Source organism: Pelobates fuscus, chromosome 4 (assembly GCF_036172605.1).
Source record: "Pelobates fuscus isolate aPelFus1 chromosome 4, aPelFus1.pri, whole genome shotgun sequence".
In the NCBI taxonomy this organism is placed as follows: domain Eukaryota; kingdom Metazoa; phylum Chordata; class Amphibia; order Anura; family Pelobatidae; genus Pelobates; species Pelobates fuscus.
In genome coordinates this window covers 277438015-277463551 of record NC_086320.1, presented here as the reverse complement: position 1 = coordinate 277463551, position 25537 = coordinate 277438015, and the positions used below count along the sequence as shown (strand labels likewise).

The 25537-nt window shown below is 36.7% G+C and overlaps 1 protein-coding gene across 3 annotated transcripts in view; it reads right to left on the bottom strand.

The window, feature by feature from the left end:
• Positions 1-25537, bottom strand: part of GLI3 (GLI family zinc finger 3) — a 248461-nt gene that overhangs the window by 202112 nt on the left and 20812 nt on the right. For all 3 annotated transcript variants that reach the window (XM_063452128.1, XM_063452131.1, XM_063452130.1), the window contains exon 2: positions 19146-19308. In XM_063452128.1, the coding sequence (XP_063308198.1) occupies positions 19146-19269 (124 nt within the window). In that variant the 5' untranslated portion in view covers positions 19270-19308. The remainder of the gene's footprint in view (positions 1-19145; positions 19309-25537) is intronic.

The window sequence follows — 25537 nt, the reverse complement described above, 5'->3', positions numbered from 1 at the left end:
ATCCTCCATTCATATTCACATCTTCTCTGAAGACGAGCACCTCACCCTTCATCCTTGGTAATCTCTACCTGAATATTTTTAGTTAAATAGGGACTGCAAAAGACAATATTGGCTATTGAATGTTTAGTAAATAACCTGCAGAAATGTATTCAGTTTCAATTTAAGTTATTATCAAAGCGTAAAAACCTTGTGTACGTCATATAAAAATTCAGGTTTGTAACTTTTTTTTGAGTTAGTTGCCCAGCATATAAACCATTACAATCATTCCCTGGGAACTTAAATGTATTTAAAAAGGCACGTTTATAATAAAGAATGTAAATTAATGAATAGGACGTGTGTGTATATATATATATATATATATATATATATATATATATATATATATATATACACACACACACACACACACACACACACACACACACCGGTATATATATAATTTTGCAACTTTTGTTAGTTAGTAAATCCCAAAGTTGTGTTCTTCCTTATATGATATGCATGAAGAGGGCAGGAAAGGGAATCAAGAAGTTACTGAAGTAGATAGAGATATGTAAGACAAACAAAACAAAACTGTTAATGGATTAGATGTGATAAAGAAGAAATACATGCAAAATTCTGAACAAAGTCTGGTCTCAATCAATCACCAGAGATCAGTGACATCATTAAAGCCTTTGATCACAGATCCTCTTTCAAGCTCTGAATAGGGGATGATTTGACCCACGCTAGCATGGAGAATGGAGAAACACCTATGAGACAATTCAAAGCGAAATTTGAGAGACCCGCAGCATTTCCCCTATGAAAAACTATCCGTACCTGGGAAAAAAAAATATTCAGACCACATTCCGGAACAGAGAGACAAAAAGAAAAAGAAAAAGGGAAAAATATGGTATGGTAATTATGTGAAACAGAGGGCAAATTATAAAGATAATTGCTTCCTGTGGTTATTTTATTGATAAGATAATTTGGCACAATAAGATCTTAATAAGAAACTCTTTATACATTGTTTGAATATATATATATATATATATATATATATTGTACATCTCTGTTTTTTTTCTTGCTGTCACCATGTTAATTTGTTGTTGCTACTTATGAATTGATATGTATATATCTATACAGGCACACTATATTATGTTATATTGTTTTATTAAAAAATAATTAAAGTCGTATTGCACATTTTAAAATTAGATTTATGCTCCTTTTTTACATCTGAAAATCTCGTTGTAAAATTGCAGCGGAACTGTGTTTATTATCACACTCATCAAATGATCAATGGGATCATTAATAAGACCTATAACAAAACTGTCATGTCATCGACAGCGTTATGAAAGATGATACCGGCTTCCTGCTGAAAACGCAGAGGGCTAAAATTCTCTGTGGCAGCTCAGAACCCATTCAATATGTTTTTTTTTTTCAGACACTGAAAAGTGAAAATCCATTCTGAAACCAATTTCAATTAGGACCTAGCGCTGTTATCACAGGTGTCGCAGAACGGGTCCGTTAAGGGAAATGTCGCCTATCCATTCTGGAATGAAACCTTATCGGGTCTACAAATATGGCTAAGGGCAGACTATCTGTAAATTACTTTTTATCCAGGGTTAACTCGGCCTTAAGTTCTGTCATGTGTGATTCCTTCTATCCACTCACAATAATCTAATGACTAACTAGTCACTGCATGTGAGTGGCTTTTATTCTGGCAAAGGGCTTCCCTTCTTGCAGTGTTAAAATGCAAATAACCAAAGGCCAGAAAAACCAACTTACTTAGCTACACCACTGAAAGCCTTTATAGCTTATTATAGGGAATAAAAGACTTGCATTCTGAAGCTGGTCTCCGCCCCTCATTGCATTCCTGGTGATTTTTCAATTGCAAACTCCGAGGCCCAAGTTATTTCATTAATTCAGCACCCAAGTAGTGAAGGCTTTTCTCTCAAATCTTTCAGTCTCCTTTTTTTAGCAAATTATCCCATGACGGCGGATTTATTCAGTCAAAGACCCCCGGACTTTGAGAGGCAACAAAAGAATCAAGAGACTTTCTGGTCCACCTGCCTGGAGAATGATGAGGCAGGGTAAAGTCTCCCCTAGAGAAACCAATCAAACCATTGTGTGGCACAGTCAGAGCTTTTCAACTGTCAAGCCAGGAGAGCAGGAAAAGAGATGAAAGAACTCAGGATGAAGCTACCATTTACACAACCATGTGGGAATGGTCTCCAAAGATTTAGTAATTGGTATCGAACTTAACTTTCTGTGTCTTTAAAAAAAATAAAAAATTGTTATAAGTCAGCCGGGCTTTGAGTGAACTTCTTTGCACATATCTATCTGCTGTAAGTTATCTGCTACAACAGAGATTTCTTAAAAGAAATGAAATAAATTATGGCACAAGGGCTTGACAATGCAGGTGCTTTTGTTTTTGAAAACAAAATTTCAGACTAATAGGCTTGTCATCAACAGAGCACAAGACAGTCTACAGTGTTTGTTTTGTTCTTAAGGTGTTAAAGAGTAGTATGTCTAAGATATGCAATGTTTTGACGACACCGTTAGACAGTAGGTGTATGGTCTGAGAAATGCTTCACTAATAAAGGCATATTTAAAAGTAATACAAACAGAAAATATGATGGTAAAAACAAATGACTGAAATAATGCTTGAAATCCATGCTTGTTACAAAAAAAAAAAAAACATTATTTCTATTGTACAGCATATATTTAGGTTTAAATAACTTACCACTATTAGATATGGTATAAATTGTCTATTTATGATATATTTGTAATGTAGAGATAGAGAGAAAACCTCGACCCAAGAGCCTTCATTCAAAGCTCATAGGTCGGTGTTTAAGAAAAATGCCCCAGTAACTCTTCCCAACGGGGAATAACCCACAAATTAAATAGTAGAGAAGTATGGAACCAAAGGTCCCTAGTGGAAGAGTTAGTCAGAAATCCCTAACTTTAATAGTCCTAATAATAAAGACGAAAAAAATAGACAGGAAAAAGGAGACCAGGATGGAGAGGGTGAATGTGGCTGGATACACATAGACCCTAGTATCCCTTTAACAGTACAATATATGTGAGCCTAAAGATTAGGTAACATACAGAAACTGTAAGGAGATAAATTAGGTAAAGGGACCTGTAAGTAAATAGGGGAGAACAAAGGGGAGGACCTCTAAACTAGAGGTATATGTACACACCTTCCTCCAAAAAACCTTAATCCCCTAGGGGTCCACTCGTTAGGAGAGGATCCTGTAACTTGATACCTCGGCACTGTGATTGTCACAAGTACCTACCTATTACCCTGCTCCCTGCCTGTCTAAGTAGCGAAAAAAAAAAAAAAAGGTTTTTTGGAGGAAGGTGTGTACATATACCTCTAGTTTAGAGGTCCTCCCCTTTGTTCTCCCCTATTTACTTACAGGTCCCTTTACCTAATTTATCTCCTTACAGTTTCTGTATGTTACCTAATCTTTAGGCTCACATATATTGTACTGTTAAAGGGATACTAGGGTCTATGTGTATCCAGCCACATTCACCCTCTCCATCCTGGTCTCCTTTTTCCTGTCTATTTTTTTCGTCTTTATTATTAGGACTATTAAAGTTAGGGATTTCTGACTAACTCTTCCACTAGGGACCTTTGGTTCTATGATATATTTGTAGTTTCTGTCTTAATCTGTGTCCATTATCTTCCTTTTTTTTTCTCTTATAATTGTGGACACTAGATTATAAATGTTTAAAGGGGCACTCCCCTTCTCAATAACATACATTAAATACACTGTTTAGTAGATATACCCCAAATGAAAATTATGTATATTATCATTTGTGATATACATTTAAATGGCTTACAAAAGCTGCAATTCTCTTTTATGCAGCCTTTGCAAGCCCTCCCCTTCTAACACAGCACAGACTTTCTGTGGCTATCCAATCACAGACTTCCGAATGCAGCTCAATGATAAAATCTTTGTAAGGCATGCTCTGGGCAAATGCTGCCTCTTGAGTTTAGGTCTGCTGAGCTAAACAACCAGGAAGTAACACGACCTGTTGTCTGCTTGAAAGCCGGGTGGTGTAATCAGGTTAATTTATAAAAATGCCAATAACTTTTGCAATATAAACGTTTTGTAAAATGGAAAAACAAACGACACACTTTTCACACATAAAGCATTTCAGCAAGCTAAAGTGCTTTAAAGTCTAAAGTGTCCTATTAATAAAAATAATAGATATATATTGCTCCAGAGTTGTAAACTTTTAAAGTGTTCTTGTCATGTATAGCCTTCATATAATAACTGTGCTAGCCAAATTGCTAAAAAAAATGTGCATATTAAATTTTAATCACTCTCCCTGTCAACCTGAAAATTGTCTTTATCAACTTGTTTAATTTATTAAAGGTCTACATTAAGCAAATAATAAATTCTCTCTATACCCCAAATGTTGCTGCTCCTCTTGTATATGGGCTAAAATGCCTAGTTCTAAAACATACCCAAAAAATGTAAAGGACCTCTATAGTGCCAGGAAAACTAGCACTATAGGGTCTTTAGGTCCCCCCCCCCCCCCCCCACCCTCATGGCCCCCCTCCCGCCGCGCTGAAGGGCTTAAACACTTACCATTCTCCAGCGCCGGGTTCCCTTAGCGCTGGGGAACTCTCCTCCCTCTCCCGACGTCAGCTTTGAATGTGCATGCGCAGCAAGAGCCGCGCACACATTCAAACAGTCCATAGGAAAGCATTTCTCAATACTTCCCTATGGACGTCAGCGTTTTCTCACTGTGATTTTCACAGTGAGAAGCGCGAAAGTGCCTCTAGCGGCTGTCAGTGAGACAGTCACTAGAGGCTGGATTAACCCTATTGTTTAACCTCTTAAGGACCAAACTTCTGGAATAAAAGGGAATCATGACATGTCACACATGTCATGTGTCCTTAACGGGTTAAACATTTGTTTGTGCTGCACTTTTGTTCTGATGTTCCAAGAAGAGGAACATCAAAGATAACAGGCCTGGGTGCTGGGTCAGGAGTCCAAAATTTGAGTCTCTCTTGTGAAATTCTGGAATGCTAGTATTTTCTTGTGTGAGTAAGACATTGTAGCTACCATTCAGTACATTATAAAAACTGCTAGTATAATTTGGGACACTAGTATATGGAGGTCCAACTGAGTCAATATTTTTAAACAGCCTTATTCAACTCACACAATTATTAAACACAATTACAAACAGCGCTACTAGTATCATGCTGAATTTGTGGGTTTTAATTTCCGTTCATAATACTCTGTAACTCACATGTGCTTGACTTGTCCGTCTACTTCTTTCATGCAATCTGTATTTAATTAAAACTTAATTTATTTTACAACTATGTTTTTAAGGAGAAAAATGTATTTGAAACTGCTGTTTTTGTCTAAAACAAAACACCCTTTATCTAGCACACGTTGTTTGAATTTAAACATAACCCTATGTCATACAGGAAACATAATCAAAATAATTTTTTTTTTTTTTTAAAGTTCCTACTATTTTCTGCAAATTTAGATATGAATTTGTGTATGACATACTTTGTTTAGATTTAAAAAAAAAGGTTTAAAATATGTAAACTCTTGTCTATATAAGTAAAAAAAAAGGATAATGAAAATCATAGAAAAGGATGATTTGGAAAACGCAAATGGAAAAATAAGTGTGCAACCTGCAAGTGCACTAGTTTACACAGTTGCACCAACTTGTACAGCAAGTACTCAGAGTGTAGCTCAGTTCTTAATAGCTCAGTCAATTTCACTGAGACACCTATAGACTGCATACTTGCCAACAGTCCTGCTCTGGCAGAAACATTCTTGAATTTTCTTTTGGGGATAAGAGAAAAAAGTTCCTACAAAGCACAGCGCAACAGTTTATAAAAACTCTTGCTCAGCAGAGGATATTTCAGAGCATTTTTTTGCCATAGAAGAGCATTTCGGCAGCACTCTGCACCAAAACGCCCAGCCATGTTTATCATCAGGGATGTGAATTGTGTCCCCAATAACAACCCCGCTCTTCCGAGTAAGGCTTTAAATTTACTAATGAGTGCAAGTATCTATGTGGTTTGTGATTTGAAGAAAGGTAAACAATTGCTTTAATAGTGTATACCAGGGATGCCCAAATGGTAGACCACCACATGTTGTAAAACTACAACTCCCATGATGCTTTGCATGCTTTTAGAATGACAGAGCATCATAGAAGCAACAGTTTTAAAACATCTGGAGTTCTACCTTTTGGACACCCCTGGCCTATACATTGGTTCCCATCCCAGTGTTCAAGGCACACCGAAAATGCCAGGCTTACTTGGTCCAATAATATATTTGATGCTAACATGACACTTTAAGCATTATATTCATGTATAGTCTTTCCATGTGTCATGATGCAATGCGCTCTCATCTGTTTCCCTAAATTCTGATTCTTATAGCTGTACAATTTGTAAAATTCACTGCAGCTAATAGGCCTACTTCTCTGTATGATGACAATAAAGTTCTCTAACCAGTACAAGCAAATTCCCCACTACATTTGAATGTAATTTCTCCCTTGCAGCTTTCTATGAAACTGCCTGTGCAACAAATGTGACTATCTCTGATTTTCTAAAACAATGAATGTAGCTACTAGTTAAAGTGATAGAAGCCATGTCAGAGGGTGCATTCAATGATGCTTTTTCCTGAATTAAAGATCAGTCACATGCAAAATAATAGGAGCACCATGACTGGCTGCCATTTTTCTGACAATAGTTCACTGCAGAACACATAAATGCTGGTGATTTGCAGCAAGAGCAGGAAATTCAAAAGTGGGTACTTTTTATTGTTAGTTTGTTTTTTAACTTATTGCATGGTTTTAATGCATTTTCCATAATAGTTTTTATCTGTGAGCCTGGAGTGTCCTGGTAAATGCTATTTTTACAAATGAAGCATTTGTTGTGCTGAGCTATTTCAATTGCTTTTGTTTGATTCTCTCATTGCAAACTGCTGAAAGTTTGTACATTTTTACAATAAACTTGATTTTCAATGGGGGTTGAATAATTTTGATTATATGAAGAATACAGCTGTGTACCACAAAACAAATGGAAGCAAGAATTATAACACATAACGGGCATGTTACTAATCCTAACGTTTTATTGCGTGCATCGTTTTAACTCTATGAATCAATGAGGAATGTAAAACGCTCCTACACTTTGGAACCACAAAATGATAAAGTTGAGAGTCTTACATAAATGAGAAAACATTTTATAAAATCATAACAATAGGAGAGTGAAAACACAATAAAGCGTCTTTTCTAACTTTCCACTTTACTTTCGCTCTTCCAAACAAATGTTATTAAAACAATCTTCTTTTTCTGAATTTACATACTGCCCAATGCTGAATAATAGGAGTACCATAATTGGCTAAAAAGTTTCTGGTAGTACTGCATAATTTTCTGAGTAAAGCATGTTTTGTTATAAACAAAGTAAAGGCTCAGATGCTCAAGAGATGAGGTTTTTCTCAAAACCAATAATTCTTATTATATGTCTGTGATATTTTCTGCTCTCCCTCATTTTCAAAACATAATCCCTTGTTTTGGATTTTTTTCTGAAGCTTCTTTCCGTTCTGCAGTTGATTGAAACAACCTGTGTATCAAAGACTCTCAGAGAGTTCCCCCTCGCCTGCTATCTAGCCTTAGAATATAGATCCAGACTAATATCCACTTATCTCTCATATTCCCAAGGGTTTTGAACGCATTATAAACCCACCCTATGTTGACAGGCATATTATCAACACCATATTTTGTAAGCAATGCTTAACAGTAGGGCATCTTCTTGTCCATTTCTTAACCCCTTCAGGACCGGCCTGTTTTTGCGATGTTTGTACGTTAAGGACCAGAGCAGTTTTAACACTTTTGTGGTGTTTGTGTTTAGCTGTAATTTTCCGCTCTCTCATTTACGGTTCCCATACAAGTTATATACTGTTTTTTTCACGACAAGAAGGGCTTTCTTTACATACCAGTATATATATTATGTCATATATTGTATTTAAAAAAAATAATAAAATATGGTGAAAAAAAAAAAAAAAAAACATGTTTTTGGACTTTTACTTGAAAAATCTTTTACTTATCTACAAAAGCTAATGAAAAAAACTGCTAAATAGATTCAAAATTTTGTCCCGAGTTTAAAAACACCCAGTGTTTACATGCTTTATTGCTTTTTTTTGCAAGTTATAGGCCTATAAATACAAGTAGGAAATTGCTGTTTCAATATATATATATTTTAAATGTATCAATAGTGACATTGTTACACCGTTATCTGTCATAAATCCCCGAAACACACCTAACATGTACATATTTTTTAAAGTAGACAACCCAGGGTATTCAAAATCGGGTATGTCCAGTCTTTTTTAGTAGCCACCTAGTCACAAACACTGGCCAAAGTTAGCATTTATATTTGTTTGTGTGTTAAAAATGCAAAAAACGCTAACTTTGGCCGGTGTTTGTGACTAAGTGGCTACTAAAAAAAGCTGAACATACCCCATTTGCAATACCTTGGGTTGTCTTCTTTTGCAAATGGTATGCCATCATGGGGCTAATTCTCATTCCTTGGCTACCATACGCTCTCAAAGGCAACCTAACCAATCTGACAAATTTCAATAAAAAAAAAAAAAGTAAAATCAAGCCTTATATTTGACCCTGTAACTTTCACAAACACTATAAAACCTCTACATGTGGGGTACTGTTATACTCAGGAGACTTCGCTGAACACAAATATTAGTGTATCAGAACAGTAAAATATATCACAGCAATAATATCCTCAGTGAAAGAGCTGTTTGTGTGTGAAAAATGCAAAAAACTTCACTTTCACTGACAATATCATCGCTGTGATATGTTTTACTGTTTTGAAACACTAATATTTGTGTTCAGCGAAGTCTCCCGAGTAAAACAGTACCCCCATGTACAGGATTTAGGGTGTCATAGAAAGTTACAGGGTTAAACACAGTGCTAGCAAATTAAATTATCTGGACTTTTGGCCTGGGTTGGCAGGCAGGTCCCTCAAATTGCAATCATTAAAATTACTTAATTAGGTAAAAATATTACATAAATATGCACGTAGAATTTTAATATATATACATATTTATATATTTGACGTCTACGTGTATATTTATGAAATTATTTATGTAATTATGTATGTGGACATATGTATATTTCGTATTATTTTTATTTATTTATTTATACATAGATATATATATCATTACATTCTAAGTGTATTTTGATATAAATATATATATATCAATATCAAAATACTGTTAGAATAAAACTGAATATATATATATAATTTTTTTTTAATTATTAAAAATTATTTTTATTTTTTGTTATTTATTTTTATTAACATATTATTTGTATTTTATAATAATATATATATACCATATATATAGTTATTATATATATTGTATATATTCGTGTGTAATTTAAATATAAGTGTATTTTTATAATTATATACGTATATATAAATATAAAAATACACTTAGTGTGACATTATATATATGATATATATACATATATTATATATAGGTATATATAGATATAATACATGTATATATAGCATATATATATACACATATTTTATTTTTTTACACAGATTTTTTTTTTACACTTTATTTTGGATTTTTCACTTGCAGGGAGACTGCCTGTCAGCACAGACAGTCCCCCTGCAGGCAGATACACAGACCCCTATTGCGGTCATGTGATCGAGTGATCACATGGCCGTGGGGTCCTGATCTGCCGAGGGGGGACTGCCTGGGCAGACAGGCAACCCCCCTGGACCGGGAGGAGAGCTGATCGCCGCCGTGGGACCGACGGCGATCAGGTAAGTAGCCCAAAACCGTTATGACGGTTCAGGACCGTCAGCGGTCCAAACGCACGTTTTACCGCTGACGGCCCTGAACCGTCAGCGGTCGTTAAGGGGTTAAATCATGGATTCTCAAGTGTCAGGGGGTACATTAGAACCTGCTTACAGAGAAAATGTCACGTTCCAGAATTTTTAATAGTATGTTTAGTTATGCCTTTATTTATTAATTGTGAATTTGTAAAGTGCGAGAAATAAAATGAAATGTAGAAGTCCACACCTCTTTATCTTGCAAATGACTGCCTCCACCTTGACTCCCTTTCAATGACTGTTACAAACTCTCTCATTTGCACTTGGCAGTCAGCATGGAGAGCGCAAACACAGAGCAAGAGAAATGAACCAATCTTTCTATTTCTGCCCTTAAGTGAAATGTTTGCCTGGCTTTGCTTTGTCTGAAGTGGATTGTGATATAATTTGCTAGATCTTTAATGTAAATCTAAAAGAAAATAGAGCATATAATGAACAAAGGATTAGAACACATTTTAGGTGATTTCAGGGTTTTATCCAATTGTTTAAATTCCAGAAGTGCCAGTTAGTCTTTAAATGAATTTGTTCTTTCTGCCCGGCAGAAAATGTTTTTTTAAAGGTGCTTTTGTGACAAAAGCAATTTGGGAGTGCTTGGTTAGAAGAATATATAATGAGTGATACCTGATAGAAAACCAAATCTGAGAAACACTGGCCTTGATGTAATTTGTAGATATGCTTTATATTCATATCAAATTATAGTAAATCACTGCACCATACTATTAAAAATCTGCCTTGTGAATAAACAGCTAGCAGGAGAATTGCCCTTACTCCCCTTCATTCATATGTCAACCCTGGTGTCTTGTTACATTATTATTAAAATAGCCTTCTATAACTCCAAATTACCTGCTTGGTGCTATCACTCGGCATACAAAGGAGCCGATGTTTTAAACTAGCATTTGGTTCTAATCAGTGCCTCTTAAGGTAAAGTTGGAGGTTAATGACTGGTATCTAGTTACTCTGGAATGAAAATGGGTTAAAATGCAGGCAAAGAGGGTCAACACCTGGTTTTCCAAATACACGGTAATCGAAAGGAAACATATATTACTTAGGCACAAGGTATATCACCGTTACTCTTCTTGTTACCTGTAAATTATATATCATGTTAAAAATGTGATTTCAACAACCAATAAGGGAAAATATAATGGTCCATAATAGATTGTAAGCTCACGGGCTGGCTATCTAAGCACTTTGTATAAAAGAGCTTTAATAGCTAGATCTTAGCTCACAGGCAGGGCCTTCTTTACCTTTTGTATTGGTCTGTGTATATTGTATGTTCTACCCTAGTTGCACAGCGCTGTGGAATATGCTGGCGCTTTATAAATGCCAGTAATAAATACATTTTAAAAATAATAATTTAAAAACATGTATCTCAGAGGGTGAATCTAGTTCTAGACGACATTCCTTTTCTATTTTTATTTCCCTGAGAAAGACTACAGAAGTAAACGGCCTAAAAGTGACAATCCACTTTAAGATGTTTGAAACTAACTGATGACTAACTGATGAAGAGCAGACTGTCCCAAAAGTAATAGCAAGGGGAAAAAAAATGTCATGTCATTGGAGCCAGGATCTGAGCAGTGTAATTAAAATGCTTCACTTGGCTGCAATGACAAGCCTTTGTTTAAAGAGATAAAGAGTTTTTGCACTTCATGAATGAAGTTAGTGTCAAGCATATAAAAAAAAAAAAATTAACAAGTAGTTGCGTTTGTATACATATTGATTTCAAAAGAAAAAAATGGAAATTTAAAGTCATAGTGTTCATGGCTAACTATATCTTCAAAAGCTGTATCTAACTGCATGCTACATGGTCTGGAAGCATACAGGGAAGAATGTGGAATAAGGACATTCTGCTCATTAACTGTGAACTGTATCATAACACATGACTAGAGTTAAACCCTTGGATAAACGTGCAGTCACTAGAAAAGATCAAGGAGTAATTTCTTATTGCAACCAATAGAAAACTGAGGAAGTATTTACTAAAGTCTGGGTAAGTGAGTCATGAAAGCCTTATAGAGCAGCTATAATCTACTTTGAACAAAAATAGGACTCAAAATGTCAAATCTATAATTCAGGCCTATAAGTTACTTGTCACAATAAATGTACATGACAAGAGTCAATATGTGTGTGAATGAAGGTTTTCATTTCTGTGGTACGTAAGTGAAATCAGTGGTCTGTTTATGTAAACATGCAGCCTGTAACATGTCCAAGTCTTAACTGCCTCCTGTTCAACCTCCAAACTCTAAACCTTGTGAGGCTGTTGTCTCTATATTGATGATGAGGGAATGATTTGATGTTGTGTCATCTCAATATAATTTGCATAATATTCAGTATTAAGAAAGAGCTTTTCAAGTGCCCTAGGTCAGATATGAAGCGTAGGACTTGCGTTAAGAAAATACAGTTATCTTAAGACAAGTCAGTTGTAAAGTCTTCTTCTGGAACCGATACTTCTGGCTTACTAAAGCTTGGACTGTCGACTTGTTATTACAAGAACAGCACGTCGTTACACATCAAGCTCCAACTTGTGAAACAGAGCCTTACTTGTCCAAGTTGGGAATTACAGGAAAGTTTGCTCCAGATGTACCAACGTGAACAATCATCAGTAAAATCCAGTGAAACAACAGGAAAAAATACTGATCTAAAAGAAGGCCAAAAGAACCCAGTTTCAAGCACTTTCCAATTTTGCAACAAACTAGGTAAAAATCCTTCTTGATCCCAGAATGGCAGTCAGATCTCATCTTGGATCAAGGAGCTGTTACACCAGATATTACACATTTTATCTCTGAATATTATGTTTTTGCAATTCATCCAGTTGCTATTTAAACAGCTGTACGGACTCTGATAAACCACCTATTAAGGCAGAGAATTACACATCCTTATTGTTCTTACTGTCAAAACACTTTCCTTTGCATTACACTAAATCTCCTTTCTTCTAAATAGGTGACCTAATGTCCCTTGTATAGTCGTGTTTATGAACAGATTTCCAAACAAGTTTGTATTGGTCCCTAATATATTTATATATCTACTCTGACATGCTGTTTTTCTAACATAAACAAATGTAAATTTCTTAGGCTTTCTTCATAACTAACAACTTCCATTCCTCTAATTTTGTAGCCCACTTCTGCACTTTTTCTCATTGTATGTAGTCAAACCTATTTAAAACTGTTTGACTTCTTACTTAGGGTCTGCCGATGTCTCTGATTCAGTTTGGAGCTTCAATTAGCTCTCCAGTGCCGGAATAACTTATTGCCTGATACCGTAAGGTGATCCCTCTCAGCCAGCAACCCTTGTCTTTACTTAGAAAAAGATCTTCCAACTTTCAACTCTCTGTAGGCAGTAGTGGAGGGGGAAGCAGTTCTAACAATTTGACTAATTACATTGAGAGGTGCCAGGGTGATCTTGGCACGATAACCACTAAAGTGATATAGGTTGTATGAAAAAATAATCTTGATTTTACACTCTATTTTCATTTAAATAATGAATTAATACTGAAATTTGGAATAACCCTCACCTGATGTCAGAAGTGTATAATTTATTTATTATTTAAAATATTTATTTATAAAGGCATTGGAGAAAATACAATACCGAAATAAAATTGCTGTGTAACAATGTTCTATACAAATGCCATTTTCAATAAGAGATAACAAGGTCAGACAGATGACACATTTGAACATAGTTCTTTTAAATGGCGGTCTGGTATTGTTTTATGTTATAACACCACAATAAAAGCCTTGCAACAATCAACTACAAGGTGCAAATTGTAATTTTAACCATAATTCCCCATTAGGAAGATGATGTGGAACCAATGTGTCTAAAGTCATTAGTCTGTGCAGCAGAGAAGATTTCAGGTATTTGTGGAACATATTTCCTTAATGTAGAAAAGTTAGCATTGGAACTTTATTAAAGTTCTTTCAAGCTCAGGTATTGTACCCGGCTATAAAAACTCAGGCCCCCTTCATGACAGGACCGACACTGCTGTGTTCCGGTCCACTCCTCAGGATTTCGCTCCCACACTGATCAGAACAAGTTCTCCCTGCTATAGTACACGATACCCAGCCGTATACAGCACACTAGCCTGGCTACCGGCATTACCTTACACCGGCTAGTCCTCTCCTTGGTCAACCAGCGAGCCTTCCAGGTCTCCAGCTCTCCGAGGCCTCATCTCCACCACCGGCACAGCCAGTTCCGTTATCCCACCAACGGATCTGAACCGCCGAACTCTTACCCCCCCACGACTTCCGGGTTACAACTCTCTGGATCCCGTTCGTATACACGAACCGTGAGTTTGCCCGAAAGGGTTCCCATTCATACGGCATTTGTGCCAAACACAGCATTTACTCATACGAATTTGTTTATTCGGGACCATTCGTACCACGCATGTGTACTCACCTTTTTCGTGCTAAGTTCTGTACGCTGTTCGGCAAGTCGGTCGTTCGCCAGTTTCATACTAACAAGTCACTCTAGGCAGCAAATCGCAATGCCCGCGATTGCTCACCTACAGCCCCTAGCGGCCAAAGTACATTATGTTAGGGTTTAAAATACTACTCTTTTTGAACTATTGTATTTCATATTATGATTTCTATTGTCAGGTTACCGTTAATATTGGTAATACGTTAGTATTAATGTATAAACACCAGACATATAAAGTATTTAAATCCTGGTTAGACATTAGAATACTATTTTATCCATTTGATCTGTTATGTTATACAGTATAAAGTTTACGTCTTATGTTCTGGGAAAACTTACCTATCCCCCACGTATGGTATTTATCAAAAAACGTATAACTCCTTCATTCGACTGTCTTCAGGTCACCAAAATACCCATTAGAGACGTAGATTTTCCCCATTCTCACGGTATGTATAATCATGTGTTTCTTTAGCAAATCATTATTATTTTTATATGAATACCCCACGTGTCACCTATACCATAAAATTCTCTACATACGGCACTTTATCCGTAGCCACATCTGTTCCATCGCACAGTTACTCCTTATCGCCACAATGGCTATTCACTGGTCACACTCCTATGAAATGGCAGGCCCCTACACCCCCTCCCCTAATTTAGCAAATTCCCAAGTATACTGGAAACCATTTAGGCTTATTCCTTGCAGTAATATCTGATTTTATTCACTTTTGCATGCATGAGCGTTACCACATGTTCCCTCACGTTCTTGTCCATACTCTATTATAAGTCTTTTGTTACTGTTACTACTCTCCCCCAGAACTTTGGGTAATTCATTGGATTCTTACTCCACTCACGTTACAGGTATACCTAGTGTCACCGCACCTCTTGTCATTATATACCTTGCTGTATTATAAGAGGATAATTGTAGTTTTATCCACAGATAACCACTACTAACAATTCCCTTTAAGAATTACTTAAAGAATTACTGTCATCGTTCCACAGGTGAGTTTCACTCACAATACGGTGTTAAAAAATTAGGCCCAACTCCGACCTAACTTTCTACATTTTCCTTTTTAGGTCCTCAAGTATTCATGCTTGTCTATAAAGAACCTTAACTATTTCATAAAGCTAGGTACGTCTCCATTTTTACACCCTACTCCCATCCCCCCATAGGCTAGGATTGGTCGGTCAACTGGCTTTTTGTTACTAGCATTCGTCTCTAGCTTACTGTAATTAATCTACTTCCGTAAGGCTAACACCCATCCTCATCGGAGGTATATGCCCCTTGGTCCAACACATAGTTAGAGCCTCACATTAACCACTGTCGGTTATTAGTCTGAGCCTCACAAAGTCACGCCCCAATTATATTGTGTCTTGTTACAGTCACCGAAAGGCACTTCCACTGACATCATCACGCCCGCCCACTTCGTGCCCCTGACCATTCGCAAAGACATTAGGGAAGGTAAGGACATAAACTTAGTTTCATTGCTTATTGCCTCTCAAGACGTAGTTGAGAACAAGACATACTGCTATGGTGATCTTTCGGTTGTTTTAAAAGCCAGAGACCCCAGACTCAACCGAAAACTTACCATACCTGAATTTGTCCTCGCCTTTGGCCTCTATCGTGACGTAATCTGCTCCACTTTCCCTCACCGTAGGGAAGAGTTGGATTTGTACATGCATAAGTTGGTGGACCTAGGACACAAGTACGGTGGTTTCTCGTTTTATGACTATCATAAATCATTTTCAGCAAAAGCAGCGGCATCTCACACCCAACTTAATACCCACACTGACTGGAGTAGGCTTGATACAGAATTGTTCTGTCGCCAATTTCAAAAACCACCATCTTGTGCCTTATGTGCTTCCATCTCATACTCCACCAACTTGTGCCCTGTCGATCCAAGCCTTCCTACCACTAGTCGTGCTTCCTTTGGTTCTTCCACTGCAGAACACAGAAACCTTAAAGACAAATTGGGTAGACCCATAGTATATCTAGGGAAAGCTCAAATCTGCAACAATTTCAATTCTGGCAGTTGCAGATTTAACTTGTGCAGATTGTTGCGTGTCTGCTCAATTTGTTTCAGGGCACACACAAAAAAAAAAAGTGTCCTAATCGTCTGTACCGAAAACAATGACTAACCGAAGTACACATTAACAACCTGGCATATTACCTCCAGGCACACCCTTCTCATCACTTAGTCGACTTCCTGGCTAATGGGTAAACCAACGGTTTTCACACTGGCCTTGTATCACTCCCCACTGGTATTCACGTATGTCCTAACTTACAGACTGCCCTCCTTGACCCCGTCAACACAGAGGTGCTGCTCATGAAAGGATTGAACAATGGGTTCATAATAGGCCCATTCTCAAGACCTGCCTTTTCCAGCTGGCGTGCCAATCCCATAGGTATAGCCACGGGGAAGTTCAACAATAGAAAGAGGCTAATTTACGATTTATCGGCTCCACATTCTTTGTCTACCCTAGCATCAACGCTTTAATTCCCTCAGAGGAATTCTCTCTGCAATATGCCACAGTGGATGATGCTATTCATGCCATACTAGGGCAGGTGTAGGAGCCTGGTTAGGAAAAACTGATGTTTCCAATGCATTCAAGTTCCTACCCATACATCCATCCCTGTGGCATGTGCACAGTATACATTGGAAGCACAAATACTACTTTGTAACAAGTTTGACTTTTGGGGTTAAAAGTAGTCCTAAATTATTTGACTATTTGCAGACACATTATGTTGGTTACTTCTCAACATTGCCGAATGTCCATCAGTCATACATTATCTACATGACTTTCTTACTATAGAATCTCGTCAGTCCCGTCAATATTTTAAAAACAAACAGATTAAGAAAGTACGGCACATCGGAAAGTTGGTGGAAGGTTTTCTGGCTAAGGACACGTGTACCAGGGCAGACCTACAATCCTAACTTGGCACGCTGAACTTTGCCATGAGAATTATTCCACAGGGTAGTGCCTTTATTTCCAGATTGCTGTGCCTTCTTTCTCTTCTCAATATTGACAAAAGTACTGTAACCACAGACACTCACACCAAGGCTGACCTACGTATGTGGCTTAGATTTCTTTCACAATGGAATGGGAAAGTGATGTTCCTTCCACCCATCTCTGAATCTTCCCCAGTCATATGGACCAATGCTGCAGCTCATACAGGGTTTGCAGCTATCTTTGGTGACTCTTAGTTAAGAGATTCTTGCCGGACAAGACCCGTGATCTACCCTCATTCCACACAACATCTGCCTTATTTGAAATATACCCGATAGTGGCAACCTCCAAAGCATGGGGCTACCTATGGCATGGGAAAGCAGTAAAATGCTTCTCTGATAATAAAGCAGCATGTGACATTATAAATAAGGGCAGATCCTCATCACGAGACTAATTTGACATGGTTAGCGGCTACACTGCAATTTCACATCACTTGTATACATATCCCAGGATGCATTAATACAGCCACTGACGCGTTGTCTCGTTCTAATTTGCAGGTTTTCTTCAGAGCCCACCCAACAGCCAACATCTGTTCAGTCAGCACTCCCTCATATCAAGACCTAATCTTGGACTAGAGCGCCTCTTTGCGCAAAGCAGATATCTGGCCAGCTCGGCCCTCTCTACCAACACATCACGGGCTTACAATATATCATTCACTCTCTACACTAAATTCACTTTAGATTACCAGATTAGTGACACTCACTCCCTCGAGTCCATAGTGGCGTTTATCTCCTTTTGCCACCTTAACTTTAAATTATCATTAAACACCATAAAACTATGCCTCACAGGAATACAACATCACATCCTAAGTGCCTATCATAGCGCAAATCTTTTCATGTCTACCTATAGCGTTAAAAATATTCTGAAGGGAATACAACGCTTGGACAAACCCACAACCACTACCAGATTTCCTAATGACGGGCCTAAATTTCGGGCACTTTCAAACATTCTAGACACCAATCCCAATCCAATCCCTTTGAAATCAGCACTAATCTGGTTATTAAAATGTCGGCTTATCTAGCCTTCTATGGCTTCTTAAGGCCAAACAAATTCACTAACAATTCTTGGCACGTCCAACCAATTGCACCTTAGAATTATGAATCTACAAAAAGATTTAGACTATTACATTCTTACCATTGATCACACCAAAACAAAACAGTTAGGCCCACCTACCAAAGTATGCTATTACCCCACTGGTAATCACTGGTGTCCAGTTAAATTACTGGACACATATTGTTCAACACTTGACAGTCTTAACTCAAATTCACCATTACTCCTTTTACATGGCAAACCTCTGACCACTCCTAAATTCCTTTTCTACATAAGAACACTTTTCATTAGACTCAGTCTTGACCCCATAGCCTTTTCAAGTCACTCCTTCAGAATTGGAGCCGCTTCCGCACCATCAAGCAACAATGTCCCTTGTTCATATAATTAAAAGGTTAGGTCGATGGAAGTCAGCAGCATATACCAGTTATATCCCACAGCAAGAACAGGAATTGAGAATACAAGAATACCAATATGAAATACGCGCTCTTGGGTCAAACAAGAACCACAACAGGGCAATGAGTCTCTCCTTGGTTTCTCTTTAAATACCGTGTTCAATTAGGTAGTCAAGGTAATCTGACAGTATGTAATAAAGGTTATTTTTTCACATCTACTTTTTGCCTTCTTTTATTACAGGCCTACTCCATACGTCGGTTCCGGCATGCCACAACCGACTGGTTCTTCCTTCTAATTATATATTATTTGTATTCATTATTACGGCTTATGTCCCTGACTACAAATATAGTTTTATAACACAAATTAAAAAGGCAAGGAAATTACAAATAAACAATTACAATTAGAATTTTGAGTGTATCCTCACCATTAGAAGTTGTGCTTGAAGCAACCGCCTTCTCACTGACGTCTGTTCGAGTGTGGCCTTTCACTAGAGAGTTGTCTACTTTTTTCTTTTCACTTGCAGTAGTGTTGTGTGACTGTGCTTCCATGTTGAATTTGCATTACTTCCAATCTCCCAGTACAAAAATCTGTGTTAAAACAAATCCACAAAGATGTTTAGCTTGACACCTAAAACACTAAGAATAGTGAAACCCTTTTCATTTCCATGTATATTGTAGTAAGTCATACATTAATAGTTGAACAATAAAAATATGCTGACACATAAGAATAAATGTAGATTTCCTTCAAATGACAGCTAGAGACTAAGAATAGATGTTGTCAACTTGGTTTTTTGCACAACCCAACCTAAAAAAAATAATAATTATATATCCACTACAACAGATATTGCTAAGTTAGACAATCCATTTAATGAGTTTTAATGACAATTATATGGCTTATCCTTATAAAATCTTGGACGACATCTCTCTAGCAGATTATCCACAAGAAAAAATGCAAAAGCTAAATCTTTTAGGCTCTGTTTACAAAACCAAAAGTTTTAGTAACTGTGTCAAGAACAGAACAGACAGTTGCACTTTCCTAACACAGGTAAAATCAAGTAGATATAACATCACACATTTTAGATAAGCTGGCTAAGTCGAATTCTTGGGGAAGCAGAACTACATAGCTCAACATACATGCACCTACTATTGTCACCATCCAAGCTTGGATTGGTTAGTGATTTTAATTTGAGCAATGGTTGGGTTAATTGTCATTTAGAGCCTGAGTTAATAATGGTCAGATTTTGTAAAAAAAAAAAAAAAAAAAAAATCTAAATAAAATAAAAATAAAAAAGGGTGACATTGATGCAAACAATAGTTTAGTTTATAGAACACTATGATTCAAGCTTCCAGTTAGTATTTTAAAAAAATTAAAATATGGGTCAGCATAACACCTGTAGGATTACTGACATTGTATTCACAACATTTTCCAAACTTGCTTTGCATTGTTTTGCCCTTATTTTGTTGCTATACAGATGTACTTACAGAAGACAAAATTTCATAACTACTAAAGTAAAAAACAAAAAACACTCAATGAACATGAAAAGCAATGTATTTAAGCAAGTTACTTTTGCCAGATGGGATGTACCTGGTACACCTATATTATATGTAACTTGTACGTATAACCTGGCATTAGGTATACTTCAGATGTGATAATGTTTTCATACAATGAAGAGGTACATTCATTTCTGAGATTGCTTAATTATATATTCCCTTCTATGAACAAATTACCGTAATTCAATGTAAAAAACGAACAACATTAAGTCGGACTCACTGGGCCATAAGTTAAAATGCAGAACTTGAGGAATCCTACATATGAAATAATATAACATATTCAGAACTAAATTTCCATTGTGAGCGTTCTATTTTCCTTTGTTACTGCTGAGCACTTTGCCTCAAAATTGTCCCACTTTTACCTTGTAAAAAGATTTTTTTCCCACTGTGTTCTTTTTTTTTCTTCTTAAGTGACCTTTTCTATACAAAGTTCTTTTTGGTAACATAAAATATTTTTTGAAACCGTCAGACAAATCACTGATGTATATTATAATACAGCAATTTTGTGTATTGCTTTCTGTTCAGAGATACCTACAAATTCATATTATATAAATAAGCAAATGTTTCATTTTTATTTAATCTCGTCATCATTTACAGAAATATTGGGAGGTAAAACTATTTACTGATTATAAATTATCCAATATCTTGCAATATTTAAGAAAAGGTCTGAAATATTAGCACAGAAAAATAAATATATTTTTTGTGACATATAGTAGATGTGTGATCAGAATATATAGATTAAAATGGTCATATGCTTATTTGCAACAAACCTAATCACATTTAGGAGAATTCAGATTCTTCAAAATGCCACCAGAAGTTAAAAAATGCCTGCATTTTGCCACATTGAACACATACAGTACGTCCATTTGCACTAATTATCCATACAATACACGGCATTGAACTCCACTGTTACAGTGGCGAGTAATCTCTATTATGTGCTTAGTTTGATCAAAGATCTTCCTTGTTGACACTCCTCTCTCTGATTCTTAGCACAGTTGAGACTCTTATCTCACAAAAATTGTTGTAAATGTGTTGTGTAGGGAGGGAGTAACCACTTACAGTCTCTCTGCAGAAATGTAGGTGAACATAAAAAAAAAAATCAGTAAGATATCTCTGCAAGGTCAAAATCAGTGCAAAAGCAAAGAGATAGGTAAGCTGAGTTATACAGGCTGAATTTCATTTTGCATTGTCTAGAAATGCAAAGAGCTAGCCCCGACCTCACTCCATATAAGGAGAGAAGGAGTTAACTTGTGTAATTTTCCTTGTGACAATAAAAGAAAAACAGATAAGTATTGACACTACAACATACTTCACTTAAAGCCCAGGCATGGTCTATGGTAAATGTCTTGCTATGCTTCATCTGTTTTACAGAAGGCCTAATAAAGGGTCACATTGTATTTAACCTTTTACATTCTAGAGGCAGCAGAGCTGTACTGCTTCACTACTGTACAACACTCTGCTGTTCCAGATATTTGAAATGAGAGGCAATATTCTGAATTACTCTGAACTAACAATGTTCTGCGCTATGTGAACGAGGAAACAAATCAAAGATAAGAGGGGGAGAATGAAATGGGCTTCTTATCACGCTCTGAGGGGAATCTGAAGAAACAGAGAACGCCATTCTCTCATTCCCATTTAAAATACTCAACCTTTTAGCAAAAGTGAATATCTTATGAGAAGCAAGTTTGCCGTGCAACCCCTTTGTGTGCATGGCAGATGATCAATGTGTGTACCTCAAAGAGGGGTGTGCACACTCCAATGCAAATGATCATGCATTCAAACTTAGCAAGATTGCCTGCTGACTTGAGATCACATTGATTTTAGGGAGGACTCATTCTGGGAGTTTGACTGAGAAAAACCTATATTTATTTCAACAGCTGTTCAGGAAATTAACTTAGCAATATTGAATTATTGAGATAATGAATGAATTTCACTGCAGGGGCATTGAAAGCAGCCCACTATCTTAATGCAAACTTTAAAACGTACCTTGAACCAATAAGCTGTAAATTTTACAGAGGGGGCAAAATGCATTCTAAATTATATGACATTTTTTATAAATAACTTTTTCTTCTTTGAAAGACGCAAACAATATTTTTAAAGGTTTTGGCTCTTTAAAGAACAATGCATACCTTGTAAGTTACAGCTTCAGGCGGAATGTGAAACACAAAAAGAAAACAACCATTCATATATTTTGAAAGCATTGTATAGAAATATTTGACAAGTTTGGGGAATGTATAAAATGATCTATAAAAAAAAAAATCCAATGGGAATGTTTTTTTACGGTGTGGGACTTTTGAGAAGATTACATGCCACATTACTTGTTGCAACATAATAGCTTGGGTTTAACACAAAAAAAAAATCCAAAAGATGCCAAGAACAATAAGTAATTATATTTTAATATAATAAACAACATTGCTGATGCTTGTATCTTTAAAATGACACAAGTTTGTTTTGCTCACCACACAGTTCTGACTTTCTAAATTTATTACGCCTTGCGTTATTACACTGTATACTTTTTTTTACCTAGGGTCTAATTGTACTAATAATCTACAGGTAGCACTAATCAGCTGGTTTCTTATGCTACTTATCCATGTTAGTTTCTTACAGCCCTTCTCTCGAACTCTACTAAAATATTCCTCAAAGAAAAAAAAAGAAAAAAAAGAAAATATATATATATATAAAGTTTTAATAGATATTTTTAATTTGGGGTTATATATATATATATATATAAAAACAGTTTGCAAAACCTGCAGTTCTCTTATCTGCAGCCTTTGCAAGTCCTTCTCTTCTAATTGAGAAATGCTTTCCTATTGACTGTTAGAATGCCGCGCATGCGCATTCCGCTCCAGTCGGGAGCTGACGTCGGTGGGGGAGAAGAGGTCACCAGCGCTGAGGGAGCCCAGCGCTGGATTAAAATAAGCTGCTCCCCTTCAGCGCCATGGTAGGGGGACCCTGAAGGTGAGGGTCCCCCCAAGGATGACATAATGTCAGGAAAACGGGTTTGTTTGCCTGACACTATAGTGATCCTTTAATTCTGTGAAATGACGCTGAACATCCTCAGCTTTGCATGAGGACATCCATCATCAATCAAAACTCCATAGAAAAGTATTGATTCAATGCTTTCCCATGCAAAGGCCTAATGTGCATGCACCGCTCATGCACATAAGGTCCCTCTCATCAGCTGATGTTGGCATATGAGGAGCACGACCCAGTGCCAAGGGACCTTGTCGCTCGACTCAAGCAAGCTACTCAAAAGTTTTTTTTAACCATTTCATGGATGGGATGCTCAAGAGCAGAGGGACATTCTATAATTACAAATACATCTTTGTAAAGCGTAACTTTAATTTTATATGAGTGGGGATGTGGCCAGGGAAAGGCTGTTATTTAGGCGACTTACTAACAACTTATGCATCTAAATTTAATTTAGAAGAAGAAATATTTATCTAATTTACACAGAGTGATTTCTAAACAAATGCATTGTGGTTTAAAGACAGGTTGTTATGAGTTTAATTGCTGACGAGTGAGCTCTGTTTAACTTACATTCAGATGCACCAACAATGTGGAGTTCCAAGCATAGAGGGACAGAGGTATATGGGCACAAATCAGGATTGTCCCTCCTAAGTAGGGGCACTTGGGAAGTATGTAAAGGGTTGAATAGATTTATTTCATTTTCAAACTAGAGTTAAAGTCTAGCTAGCACACCAGTATTAAATATAGTTTTGCACACTGCTCTCTACCTGTTGTTCAACAGTTTATCCTTGATTAACACTCCACAAATACAGTTTCCTTATTTAAAACAGTAATTAATGTACAGGTGAAATTTAGTAGAACATAATGTGACAGCTTGCCACATAATATTAAGTAATGTATTATAATTGGGATTTGATTCCAGATGGATGCTATTTTCATAGTATAGTATTTGTAAAAAAGAGTATTGGTGCACACTGAAATACCATAATCCAGGCTACATCTGTTCTTATGCAAGGATAGTATTGCTAAAGTTTACCTTGGAAGGACAGTACACTTAATCCATGTATTAACTAGACATATCCATAAATTACATGTCTAAACTAAAGTTAAGTTTAATTTAGAAATCAATTCAATGCAATGTAGTCACAGAACATCCTTGTAGGCTTCTTTGACAGAGTTATGTTTATGTAAGTATTAGATTACTACTTTTGTAGAATGCATTCTTTTATGGAAATTGTTATAGAAGCCCTCACCCTCCAATTAAAATTGGAGGTACAAGTGGAGTAGGTTTACTGTATGAACATTAATTTTATTGGGGAATGGTTTAGGGAGGAATTTGCAGCCGAGTACTTTTTCCTGAGCTTGTAATGTTAGAGGGAGAAGGTTTTTGAAAATGAAAAGTTTCTCCATAGAGTAAAAAGAGCTCTTGAAGAGGAATGGTATATATAAAAAATAATATTGAGGTACATATTGTGAGGAGTACTGACTTTATGCAACAACAAATTTCAATATTAACTTAACTCTTTTTCAAGGTTTTAAGTAGCAGCACTTTCACTATCTGGGGACTGTGCTGAATTTGCAAAGACCCCAATGATGACATCGTTGCTGAGGTCCAGTGACCGGGGGCAGGTAAAGATGAGATTTACTTGCCTGAGCCTGTCTCTTGTGGGCGCCGCAACCTTCCAATGTCGGGTCATCTTCATTGTCGGGTCGTGCATGCATGAGAGGTCTATGGAGAATCCTGCATGATCATGTCAATTCCCTTCAGCTGTCACTGATAACGCCTGGGGGGATTGTTGACACTTCTAGATGCGGTAGCACCGCCCAGTGTCTAGAAGTGTCAGGCAGAGGAGAAATATAGAGACAAAGAAGTCCCTATCTTGTCTCAGTATATCTCTTGACTATGTCAGAATTTCAGTGAAATTCCAACACAGTCAAAATGAGTATTTCATAAAGAATCTATCTTTATGAAATAGTTATTTTTCAGAGAATGTCATTGTAATGCAAAAATAGCATTAATTAAGGCCTAAATTGGAATGTCTTGGAGGAGTGCACTATTTTCAATTCAGAGTAACACTACATATAGTAACGTCTAGCATTCATTCAGCAATTTGTAACATTATCTGCTTACAGCAGTCTTTGCATAGTTGTATAACATAGGCAGCAGTACTTTTGAATAGCGCAATACATTTATTGAATACTTGAACTTAGCATTCCAAGTTTAAGGATAAATGCACATTCTCCAAGTTAACTTCTTTTTCTGAGCATTTACGGAGGATAGTCCTTGACTTATTGC